General features: G+C 37.9%; 1 protein-coding gene across 1 annotated transcript in view; it reads left to right on the forward strand.

Annotated features, from left to right (window-relative positions):
- Nucleotides 1–13,230, forward strand: part of ADAM7 (ADAM metallopeptidase domain 7) — a 91,045-nt gene that overhangs the window by 27,717 nt on the left and 50,098 nt on the right. Inside the window, exons 9-13 of the mRNA XM_070417028.1 lie at nucleotides 3,329–3,498; nucleotides 7,141–7,225; nucleotides 8,673–8,803; nucleotides 10,632–10,806; nucleotides 12,853–12,942. Of these exons, the coding sequence (XP_070273129.1) occupies nucleotides 3,329–3,498; nucleotides 7,141–7,225; nucleotides 8,673–8,803; nucleotides 10,632–10,806; nucleotides 12,853–12,942 (651 nt within the window). The remainder of the gene's footprint in view (nucleotides 1–3,328; nucleotides 3,499–7,140; nucleotides 7,226–8,672; nucleotides 8,804–10,631; nucleotides 10,807–12,852; nucleotides 12,943–13,230) is intronic.

Genomic DNA, 13,230 nt, shown 5'->3' on the forward strand with positions numbered 1-13,230 from the left:
TAAAGAAAGGGTGTTGGATTTTGTCAAATGCTTTTTCTGCATCAATTGATATGATCATGTGGTTTTTGTCTTTCAATTTTTTTATGTGATGTATCACATTTATTTAATTACAGATATTGTACCAGCCTTGCATCCCCAGAATACTAGTAAATCCCACCTGGTCATAGTGTATGTTCTTTTGAATGTATTTTTGGATGCGATTTGCTAATATTTTGTTGAAGATTTTAGCATCTATGTTCATCAGGGGTATTGGCCTATAATTCTATTTCTTTGTAGCATGTTTATCTTGTTTTGGGATTAGGGTAATGTTGGGTTCATAGAAAGAGCTTGGAAGTGTTCCTTCCTCTTGAATTTTTTGGAATAATCTGAGGAGGGTAGGTTTTAGTTCTTCTTTGAATGTTTGATAAAACTCTCCTGTGAATCTGTCCAGACCAGGCCTTTTGTTTTCTGGGATTTTTTTGATTACTGCTTCAATTTCCTCAGTAGTTATTGACCTATTCAGATTTTCTGATTCTCCTTGATTGAATTTTGGAAGATTGTATTTTTCTAGGAATGTGTCCATTTTGTCTAGGTTGTTCAGTTTGTTGGAATAGATCTGTTCATAGTTTTTGTTTTTTGTTTGTTTGTTTGTTTGTTTGTTTTACAATCCTTTGTATTTCTGTGGGGTCAGTTGTTACTTCACTTCTCTTATTTCTGATTTTGTTTATTTGAGTCCTCTCTCTTTGCTTCTTGGTGAGCCTGGCTAGAAGTTTATCAATCTTATTTATCCTTTCAAAGATTCAGCTCTTGGTTCTATTGATTTTTTTTGTCTCTATGTCATTTATTTCCACTCTGATCTTTATTATTTCCTTTCCTCTACTTACTCTGGGCTTTTATTGTTGCTCTCTTTCTAATTCTTTAAGTTGTCGGGTTAGATTATTTATTACTATTTTTTCTTGTTTTTTGAAGTGGGCCTGTACTGCTATGAACTTCCCTCTCACGACTGTTTTCATTGTGTCCCATAAATTTTGGATTGTTGTGTTTTTTATTGTTATTTGATTCCAGGTTGTTTTTTATTTTTTATTTGATCTCTTTGGTAAACCAATTATTGTTTAATAGCATGGTATTTATCGTCCAAGTGTTTGATTGCTTTTATTGTAGTTGATTTCTAATTTTATTCTATTGTGGTCTGAGAAGATGCTTGGTATGATTTCAAACTTCTTAATTTTGAAGAGACTTTGCCTGTGTCCTAATATGTGGCCTATCTTTGAAAATGTCCTGTGTGCACTTGAGAAGAATGTATATTCTGTAGTTTTGAGGATAAATGTTCTGAAGATGTCAGTTAATTCCATCTGCTGTTTCTTTGTTGATTCTTTTGTCTAGAAGATTTATCCAGTGATGTCAATAGGGTATTAATGTCCCTACAAAGGTTGTGTTGCTGTCAACCTCTTCCTTGATATCTTCCAGAAGTATTTATTTATTTATTTATTTATTTATTATGTATTTGGGTGCTTCTGTATTGGGTGCATATATGTTTGTCAGAGTTATATCTTCTTGTTGTATCAATCCCTTTAGTATTATGAAAGTTGCCTCTCTTATCTCTTGTAATAGCCTTCACTTTGAGGTCTATTTTGTCAGATATAAGTATTGCTACCCAACCTTTTTTTCATTTCTAGTTGCCTGAAAAATTCTTCTCCATCCCTTCACTTTCAGTCTGTGTGAGTTCCTTGTTCTGAGGTGGTTCTCTTATATATAGCATATATATGGGTCATGTTTTCTTTTCCATTCAGCAATTTTATGTCATTTGATTAGAGCATTTAATCCATTTTCATTTAAGATTATTATTGATAATTGCTTGTTTGTTGCCATTTGTATTCTTTATGACTGTGTTCCTTCTTCCCTTTCTATTTCTTCTCTTACAACAACCCCTTTAACATTTTTTGCATTGCTGGCTTGGTAGTGATAAACTTCCTTAACCTTTTTTTGCCTGCAAAGCTTCTGATTTCACCATCAATTTTGAATGATAGCTTTGCTGGATAGAGTATTCTTGGATTCAGTTCCTTGCTTTGCATCACTTAGTATACTTCATTCCATTCCCTTCTACCTTGATGTATTTTTGTTGAAAAATCATTTGATAGTCTAATGGGAGATCCCTTGTAGGTAACTTTCTGTCCTCTCTTGGAACCCTTAATATTCTTTCTTTGTTGTTAACATTTGCCATTGTAATTATTACTTGTCTTGGTATGGATCTTTTTTGTTCATCTTGTTTGGGACTCTCTGTGCTTGTGTGACTTTTTCTTCCCCAAGTCAGGGAAGTTTTCTGTCATTATTTCTTCAAATGGGTTTTCTAATCCTTGCTCCTCTTCTTATCCTTCTGGCACCCCTATTATGCATATGTTTCTTCATTTTATGTTGTCCAAAAGCTCCCTTAAACTCTCCTTCTGCTTTTTAATTTTTTTTCCAATTGCTGTGTAGTTTGGGTGTTATTTTCTACCCTGTCTTCTAACTCACTGACTCAGTCCTCCACTTCTTCTAGTCACCGTTAAAACTTTCCATTGTGTTTTTTATTGCCACTATATCATTCTTCATCTCCTCTTGATTCTTACATATGTTGGTGAATTTCTTATCCAGACAGTTGAGCATTTTTATAACAATTACTCTGAATTCTTTCTCTGTCATATTACTTGCCTCCATTTTATTTAGCTCCTTTTCTGGTGATTTCTCCTTTTCTTTCCTTTGGGGATTGTTTCTTTATCTTCCCATTTTTGTTGTTTCTTCCTGGCCCTGGGCACCCTACCTGACGTCTTGAGAGGTTAAAGCTCATAGCGGTTCAGTGGCCCAGGACTCTTTAGCTTGGAGGCTGGGTCTGCTTTGAGTCTCACGCCTTTATTGCTATGAGTTGTAACCCCTTCTCCCATAGATCTGATCCTTCCTTTGTCTGATTCAGATGTTCAGGGTCAGTGGGGTTGCATGCATAGTTCTTCTAGTTTGCAACTCCCTATGAGGCCTGGTACTTGCAGTAGGGTGGCACCCTAGGAACCTCTGGCTGGATACTTGCAGTGTGGTCCTGTGACCCTTGCCTGGGCTCACCAGGTTGGACCAGCAAAACAGTCCCTGGCCCCAGGGTTGGAGCAGTCACAGGGCAGGTCTGTGTTGCTATGGCAGCTCTGTCAGCATGGGATCCTGGGAGGCTGGTTCTGGGCACACGGATGAGGACTTCAAGGCGTAGGAGTTCTCTCTGGCATGCACTCACTGCAAAAGTTTCTCTTTTTTAATGTAAAAGAATATGCTAATGGAAAGGATCTTTATGAAACTTGACTTTGTGAAAAATTCTTTTTATTTTAAACAGATTTATAAAACTTTTGACATTCATGTTACATTGGTTGGCCTTGAGATGTGGACAAGTGGAGATAAAATAAAAATCGATTCCAATATGGAAACAACTTTATCGCGTTTTTCAGCTTGGCAACAAGAAGTGCTTAAAAAAAAGAAGAATTATGATCATGTTTTGTTACTCAGGTATGTAAATGCTCTATTTCCCTGCATACCTTAGGAGGTTTATAAAAAAAAAAAAGAAAAGAAAACAAGTAAAAACAAAATATTTTTAAGGCAATTGACATTTTTGGATAGTACACAGGGACAAAATGTTGTCTAGCTATATAGAAAATTTTCATATGAACTTTTTAAGAACTTCCTTCCTAATAGTGAGGAACACTAGAAAGGAAAAATTTAATACATTCATATTCCTCAGAAGGGTTGAAAAATGTTGTTAGGTAAGTAAAGCAATTTCAGAATCCATTTACTTTACCTATCTGCTTTCAACTCTCACTCCTTCAGCCTTCCACACCATACTCTTATAACACTCCCCAAAAATCAACTTTTTCTGGGAAAACACCTTATTCTCTGAACATTTCCCCTCATCAATGTGTGCTCATCCAGTGACTAGTGTTTCAAAAGCATCTTATCTACCATTCAAAATGACAGAAAACTAATGTGATAAATTAAAACTGCCATAGCTCTAACATTCCTAAGGAAAAGTCTGAATTTATCTGGAATACTAAGGTCTTTAATTCTTAAAAATAGGGGCCATTTTAAAATCATTTCCGTTATTCAAAATACCTAAGCACACTACTCAGCCTGTAAAGAAATGGTAAATAATTGTGAAGCTGAACTGACTTCTACCTTGTTTCACATACTCTGTTATCGTAAAGAATGTTAATTTATGGAAAAACAAGTTTGGAGCATTGGAGTCTTTTAGCATCTCTTCTGATTCCCTTAAAGCTGCTCTAAGATATGGGTACCCACTTTACCTACTTCATCTACCTAGAATAGCAGTGTCTCTCCTGAAGTCTGCAAACACAGCCTGCCAATGTGTTTTTGACCATTATCTACATGTTAACTTTCAGTCTGACCTCAGAACTGTGAAGCTTCCAAAGCCTCTAGTCAGAGGTCAGCTCCAGCCCTTTGTCAGAATAATGAGAGTGAGCCAGACCTCTAGTGCAATATCATTTCTGATTTCCAAACTGAGATAGCCCATAGCACATATTTCCAGGGAAAACGTGTACCTGGCTTGGGCTTGCATATTCATGAACTAGTATAATTCAAAATTATGAGTAGTGAAGTAAAATATCATCACAACTTCTGTAGTGGCAAGATTAGCCCCTTTTCCCAATCCTTAGACATGTGTTAAAAAATAATTAATCAATTAATTTAAAAACATTTAAATGGGTATAAGTGGAAAATCTTTTACTTCCATGAGTGTCTCTGAGAGGTAACTTCTCTCCCTAACAGTATGTCTACAAATAGAGAAATGATGTGATGGGGAGTGCTACTAAATGTCTAACTGGGCACCATGTTTGGGATTTCTCAGGTGTTCAGTTTCTTATATATCTTCCCTTCTCTATTAACATAGATCTAGAAGAGATGAGGCACTATATATGGCATTGTCATGGTGTGACTCTTGGTTTTAAGTGTTTATGAGCAAAGTCAGAATCTGGATCCTGCTTTCTCAGGTGCTTCATCTCCACAGGTGGTGATCTCCCAAGAAATTCAGAGTCTAGGAAGACCAGAATTCCATATTCCTCCAAGATGTATAGTCAATACTGAGACTTTAAAATGTAGGCATAGGGACATTTCAATCATAAAGAAAGAAATAGAGGACATCTATACACACACACACACACACACACACACACACACACATATACATATCCTATATAATAAAAGCCTAATATGCTAAGTGTCTGATCATCTGGTTGTCCGTTCAACCAATCAAAGCATAATATGCTAACGAATGCCACTCACTATGATATGCACTGACCACCAGGGGGCAGATAGTCAACTGGTCAATCAGTTGCTATGACATGCACTGACCACCAGGTGGCAGACAGTCGACTGTTCTACCAGTCGCTATGACATGCACTGACCACCGGGGGCAGATGCTCCGACTGGTAGGTTAGCTTGCTGGTGGGGTCCAGCTGATCAGGACTGAGCGAGATGGGCCAGACATGCCCTGGAGCCCTCCCGCGGTCCCTCTTTTGCTGGCCAACCTCCCACGTCCCTCCCCAGCCCCGATCATGCACCAGTGGGGTCCCTCAGCCTGGCCTGACCCCTCTGGCAATCCGGGACCGTCAGGGGATGTCAGAGAGCCAGTTTCAGCCCTGTGGCAGAACGACTAGTTGCTATGATGCACACTGACCACCAGGGGGAAGATGCTTAATGCAGGGGCTGCCCCCAGTGTTCAGTGCGCTCCCACAGCAGAGACGCTGCTCAGCCAGAAGCCAGGTTCATGGCTGATGAGCGCAGCACTGGTGGCAGGAGCCTCTCCTGCCTCCGTGGCAGCACTAAGGATGTCCGACTGACAGCCTTCAGTCGGACATCTCCCGAGGGCTCCTGGATAGTGAGAGGGCACAGGCTGGGCTGAGGGACCCTCCCCACTGAGTGCTCAAATTTCGTGTACTGGGCCTCTCGTACATATGTAAACACACATACATACACACACATACGCATATATTATACATACATAAGTATATGTGATATATATGTATATATATATGTGTATATATATATATATATTATTGATTTCAGCTAGGGGAAGGGAGGAGAGGGAGAGAGACATAGAAACATGAATGATGCAAGAGAATCATTGATTGGCTGCCTCCTGCACAACCTCTACTGGGGATTAAGCCTGCAACCCAAGCATGTGCATGACTGGGAATCAAACAGTGACCTCCTGGTTCATGGGAGCTCAATCACTGACCAATGTCGGCTGGACAGAGTACATCTTCTTGGCTGAACACATTAAAGATTAAAAAGGGTCATCCAGCCTGACCACCTTTCTTGTGTGTAAATCCCTACTATACTCCAAGAGTGGCCTTCCAGCTCATGATAACTCTCTTTAGGTGTTCCAACTCTAAATGTTTTTCTTGAAAGATACCAGATTTAGATTCCATTGATATACACATCTACATCTGTCTTTTCAGTTAATCTAGGGACAGTTCTGTTTTCACATGACAACTCTTCTAAATCTTTGATCATAGCTATCAAATTCTCTATATTTTTTTATGGCTGATTCAACATTTTAAAAATTTTTCAAACACAACCAATTAATCATGGTGTTGAGTCCATTCACTATGTTGCATTTTTACCTCTGAACCTTTTTTAAAATAAAGATTTTTATTGATTTCAGGGAGGAAGAGAGAGATAGAAACATCAATGATGAGAAAGAATCATTGATCAGTTGCCTCCTGCACACTCCACTGGGGATTGAGCCTGCACCCTGGGCATATGCCCTGACCAGGCATCAAACTGTGATGCTCAGTCACTGAGCAACACTGGCCAGGCTCTAAACATTTTAATTTTTTTAAGTTATTTTATCCAGAGCTGGATGCAGGGTAAACTGAAGTCAAGTAAAATGAGACTCTACCATTGTTATTTTTAAGAAAGTACTTTCATATGATTTCAACTAAATATTGCATTGACTTTTCAATGCATCTAATATGCCACAGTTTTAAAATGAGGTTAATGTCAACTGAAGTCATCCTTAACTCCAGGGAAAAGAAAAGACACTTTCATGTGCAAAGGCACTAGCATTGTGTTCAATGCATGTATTAATTAAACTACTATCTCATATTAAAGAGTGTATTTTCATTTTGTTTATAGTGGGAAGTGGCTTTATACCCATGCACAAGGAATTTCTTATCCAGGGGGTATGTGCCTGCCCTATTATTCCTGCAGTGTCGTCAAGGTGGGCTGTGTTTATTTATGTTATACTACTTAATAAAAAGTTTGAATTAAACTTCTGTAATATTCTGTGTCCTAGTGAAAGGAACCAAGTATGCATTCCTTAATATATCCCCACCAACATATTTCATGATCAAACTTCCATGTTGCTTTTATTAAATGAGAAAGGAAATGTTTTATAAAAAAGACTATAGATGAATAATAAAGGTAAAGCAGTGTTCATAGTTTAAGATAACATCATATACAAATTAACATGCAAAGATTTAAAAAGTTCTTTTGCATATTAAATAGGGTTGTGTACAGGACATGTAAAGTCCATTAAATTCAACTGATTTAGAAAGTGAGAATAATTGTTCTGTGCTAAAAAGAAATTGCATAGGCCATATAAAATATCACATCAAGGCAGACTTGCAATTTCTTTTCCAAAAGCATAAGACTTTCACACTGCTGACTCTGATCCTTGTTTGTCTGATCCTTTCCCAAGTCACTGAGCTTCTAGTAAGTACTGTCCAAGTAACAGTATTAAAGAAATATTTGAAACATTAAGACTTGGATTACTTTTTTTAGTGCCTACCTAACGATTGCAATGCTCAGCCCAGTCTTGTGACGATCTTGAAATTAAAAGCTAGAACTTATTAAAAGGAATTCATGAACTATTTATTGTATGATTCTTTGTATGATTATGTGTTTGCCCATGGAATCATGGAATTTTAATAACATAAATGTTGCGTAAAGAGTCAACCTAATCATTAATATGCAGTCACCACTTAAATTATGATATTATAACCTAGAGCATATTTTAAACTTAAATGAGCAAGATGAAATTACCAAATTAGTGGTAATTAATTTTACTTTTACAGTAACCTGATATTCCATCCCCTTTGTAAATTCATATTTTTGAAAATAATATAAAGATTAAAATGTTAAATAGAACTACAAACAGGTAACAATCAATTTTGTGTTGGATTTTGCAGCACTGACCCTTCTGGTTTTCTTCAAGTAGAAACTCCATTCTCATGATTGCATAACAATTTTGTGCAATGGGAGACTGCACATTGAAAACATGAACCACACATATTTTTATTTTTACCCCCTTTGATTATCTGGTATATGGATGGTAGTAATGTTTATTTAATTGGGTAAAGCATTAGTTAATAATTTTTAGCTATTTGTAAGAATGTGTCTGTATAACTCCAACAATGACTATTATTATACCACAAAAAAGAATTTCAAAATGGTAGATTTAGAGCCACTCAAAACATCATTTGTCCAGCCTCATTATAAAATTAAAGAAACTGAGGGGCAGAAGAGGGAGGTAAGTCCATGGCCTCTCAAATAAGTATCAGTTAACCAGAAGCTGGAAAACAGGTTTCAACCATCAGTTCAAAGCACTATTTCCTATAGCGTGCTGTCTTGTAGAAATGTCTGATGACATCTTCTTTTGGCACCAGGATCTTTTACCTGACCTTAATGTGATTGCAAGCCGAATGGCCCATCAGCTGGGGCACAACCTTGGGATGCAGCATGACGATTACCCATGTACCTGCACGCTGGGAACATGTGTGATGGATAAAGGTGGAAGGTAAGGCTCAAATGACATAGAGAACACATTTAAATATTTTGAGAGTGACTTTTGATTCAAATTCCACATTGTAGGGGTATATTGTGATTGTATAGAATTTTTCCTAATATACTCCAGAAGGTCTATTACAAAAGCAGTTACGGTAAGGTGCTTCCCTCAGGGAACTAAATCATACCCATTGGTAGTGTACCTCCTAGTGATATAACGAGAGAAATTCCAAAACTCCATCTGAGCACATTGCAAAAGTATGACAATCAATTAGTCACTATTCCCAGCTGCTCAGGGGAGGGACACACGCCACATGCCTTGGTTTATCATCATTACTGAAACGTCATTCTCAGCAAAGCCTTCGTAGCTACCTGATCCAGTTTTTCAATCCCGTCCCCTCACAGACAGACTCTAACAGTATGCACACCCTCACCCTTTGCTTTAATCCCCCCTTTAGTATTAACCACTATCTAATATAGTCTATGTTTTACATATTTAGTTATTTTCCTCCTCCATTGGAATACACGTATCATGAGGTCAGAGTTTTTTTGTTTTGCTTTGTTTTTCTTTGTTCATTGTTACAGAACCACTGTCTAGAAAAGTCCCAGACACATACAAGGCACTCCCTAGAGACAGAATGAGAGGATGTCCAGCTTGCTCCCAGCATTGAATTAGCTGTAGTCCGGCCCCAAGCCTTGCACATCTATGAACTCTTTCACAGTAGGCTCACGTAGTGCATTGTATAAAGTAGAAAAAATATTACTTGATGGTAGCCAGTACTTCTATATATTGATTAAATGGAGGAAAATAGCTAAAGGACCCAAGCATAGTAACTAGCATAGAGGAAGAATTAATAACTGATATCTAATTTTATATGGTTATCCACATAATTAGTCATTTATTTTCAGGGTCCCACCATCCTAATCTAATCATCTAATGTATTCAGGACTCTAAGCATCCATCTCTATTTGATCTATGTGTCAATAAGGATGGAAAGGAGTCAAAACAAAATGAAAACAGGAGGGAGGCCAATTTCAGTTTTTTAAAACTCTATCCCATTCCTAGGATGTGTTTGATATTATTAAATGAATAGTTTGTTTCAACAAATGTTTATAGATAACTACTCTGTTGCAGTCACTGTAGTAACTAGTGCCTTTCTTTTTCTATTTTTCATTTTTTTGTTAATCCTCACCTGAGGATATTTTCCCATTGATTTTTTAGAGAAAGTGGAAAGGAAAGGGAGAGACGGAAAGAAAGAAACATTGATATGAGAGAGACACACTGATTGGTTGCCTCCCTCATGTCCTCCAACCAGGGCCAGGGATCAAGCCTGCAACTGAGGTATGTGCCCTTGACAGGAATCAAACCTGGGACCCTTCAGTCCAAGGGCCAACACTTTATCCACTGAGCCAAGCAGGCTAGGGCAACAGGTGCTTTTCTTTAAAAAAAATTGAACATGATATAGTCTTTGCACTGAGAAGCTTGTGATCTTACATGGATGATAACCAAGTATATCAATTAGTTCAAGAAAAAAAAGTGATATGGGAGCATCAAGCAAGGACTATCAGCCTAAACCAAGGTTCATGAAGGATTTTCTGGTGCTGATAAAGTCAACGCATTTTCACCATAATAGCATTTGTTGGCTGTGTTTCAATAAGACATTTTATATAATGAAGAGCTCAGTCACTCTGCTGTAACAGAAAGGCAAGAGTAAGAAAAATAAATAGACTTTTAGAGTTTATTATTTATATTTTTCTTTCTAAATTATTTATAAAATTTTCGTAGTTATTCTACCAGTATGCAATGATATGATTAATCTTTACTTTTAACTTATCTCTAGCATTCCTGCACTAAAATTCAGTAAATGCAACAGAATACAGTATGAGAAATTCCTGAATGATCATATGCCAGCATGCATGTTTAATGTTCCATTCACTGATAACTCAAATGATTCTCCATCTTGTGGAAACAAGAACTTGGATGAGGGAGAAGAATGTGATTGTGGCCCTGCTCAGGTATTTGCAAATGATGCTTTTTTTAATTTTTTTAAAATATATTCTTATTAATTTCAGAGAGGAAGGGAGAGGGAGAGGGAGATAGAAACACCAATGATGAGAGAGAATCATTGATTGGCTGCCTCCTGCATGCCCCCCATTGGGATGGAGCCCACAACCCTGGCATGTGCCCTTGATTGGAATCAAACCCGGGACCCTTCAGTCCACAGGCCAACTCTCTATCCACTGAGGCAAACTGGCCAGGGCACGTCTTTAAAGTACAAAGTTTGTGCTCAGCTAGAACCTAGGCAGGGATGTAGCCATTAATCAACCATGAAATTCCTTGTAAAACTTTAAAGACCATGCTTCTTTTTTCTCATTTGGAAACAGGCTGTTGGTGCAGCCTTATCAAAGGCTTCCTACCGAGTAATAAATTGTGTATAATGATCTTGCTGGAGGTCCACTCCATCACAGTCACTGCTTTATATATTAACTAGAGGCCTGATGCACAAAATGTGTGCAAGAGTAGGCCTTCCTTCCCCCGGCTGCCGGCACCGGCTTCCCTCTGGCACCCGGGACACGGGCTTCGCTCCAGCCCCAGCTTGGTCTGGAAGAACGTCCGGGATGACATCCAGAATGACGTCCAGTACAGTTAGCATATTACCCTTTTATTATTATAGATTGTCTCTTCTTGTAAGTAAGGCCCATTTGTGTCATTCTCTGGTCTCTCATGAACAGTAGGAATTCATTCTACAAAATCCTTCACAGTCAATCCTGTTTTACTCTGGAAATTATGAGGCTAGCTATAGCCTGGTGTGACAGCTCATGTTGTTAAAAAAAACTGTCTTATAATTGAGCAGGAAACTTCTAACCTTTCATATATATATATTGCAGTCTTAGTCTCTGAAACATTTAGAATAATCCTTTGAGGTAAATTTTGAAGTAACTCTTCATCAGCTTTTCTTCAACATAGAGTTATTTATTTCAAGAAATTGTCTTAGACAATTTATTCTCAAATTACCAAGTAAAGATGCATCAGCTGGAGATGTTAATAAAATGTGGTTTTTTTATTCAATTGGTCTGGAGTGGGCTGAGATATTTCATTCCTACCAACTTGAAAGATTATACTGATGCTGCAGGTCCAAAGACCTCATTCTGAGTATGTGCATTGGAGACGTGACACAACTCCAAAAAATAAGAAACCCACACCTGAAACCTATATGACATGTTGACCAATGTCACCCCAATAAATTTAATTTTTTAAAAAAATCTAGTAGGATGGCAATTAAGGGACTCCACAATCAGAGTGGGAACAAAACATCAAGGTTACAAAACATCCATAGGTTACAAAACATCAAGTCTTCAAATGTCTTTCATGAAATGTATAGAGGCTTTAACTTTGAAATTGATGCCTTTGCCCATGCAGCTTCTTTGTAATGGTTCACAGTTTCACCCTCACATATGAAGTAACTCACATGACCAGATGCAGACAGTTCTGTTTGCAGTTTAAATTATGAGCAGATAGAGCCTATGTGTCCAACTTGCTGTTATTATTTAATTATGGGTAAAAAGTAAATGTCAGCCTGAAATACTTGGATTCTTAAGGAAAATGTGAAATCAGATCTTCAGAAGTTGTGTTATCTCACATCAAACCTTTAGAGAAGCAGCAAGACCCTCCCGGAGAGCGGTCATCAGGAGAATGGGCGGTCATGAACTCTGGGATACTGAGCAACCAGGTGGGAAGGAAATGAAGTAAAAGTCCCCAACACCAATGGCAAGCAGTAGTCTTTATAACGGCTTGGCAAAAGTAGGTTTACAGTAGCGAGTATGCGAAACACAGAGTTCGTTCTTGTATTCTTATTTATTATTGTATTATTTCCCATACGAATAACTGTAAACCTACTTCTGCCCCACCTTGTATAGCTGTCGTAGCTAAGGACCATGCATTTGTATTTAACTCTGAAACACAAGTGATGCTAAATTTCTCAGAAGCACAGCTGATTAACTCTTCAAACAGGAGCCAAACTGCAATCCAATTTCTGATTTTTAATTTTTGGTTGTTGCCAGGAGTGCACTAATCCTTGCTGTGATGCCAACAAGTGTCTGTTGAAGCCAGGATTTACTTGTGCAGAAGGAGAATGCTGTGAATCTTGTCAAGTAAGATCCGTTGCTAGCTCCAGATTTCTCTGTCTGTAGTTGATTATGTGAACAAAGGACCAACGTGCTGTCTGACCACTAAAATCCTTTGCCACGAATCCCAGACTTGGGCTTGGCTTGCTTGTACACAACAGCACCTCTTCTGAGATGCTCTGACTTCTAACTACTGGGCAGTGTTTTGGTCTGGGAAGTGGAGAAATGGGTATGCAGTGCTTGGTGTTTCAGAAATGGAGTTACATGGCTAACAATACTCTTGCTTCTTTTAAATCATTACCAAACTATTCAACC

This window comes from Myotis yumanensis, unplaced genomic scaffold, assembly GCF_028538775.1.
Source record: "Myotis yumanensis isolate MYYU_CA2020_CCGP unplaced genomic scaffold, mMyoYum1.0.hap1 SCAF_5, whole genome shotgun sequence".
Taxonomy (NCBI): Eukaryota; Metazoa; Chordata; class Mammalia; order Chiroptera; family Vespertilionidae; genus Myotis; species Myotis yumanensis.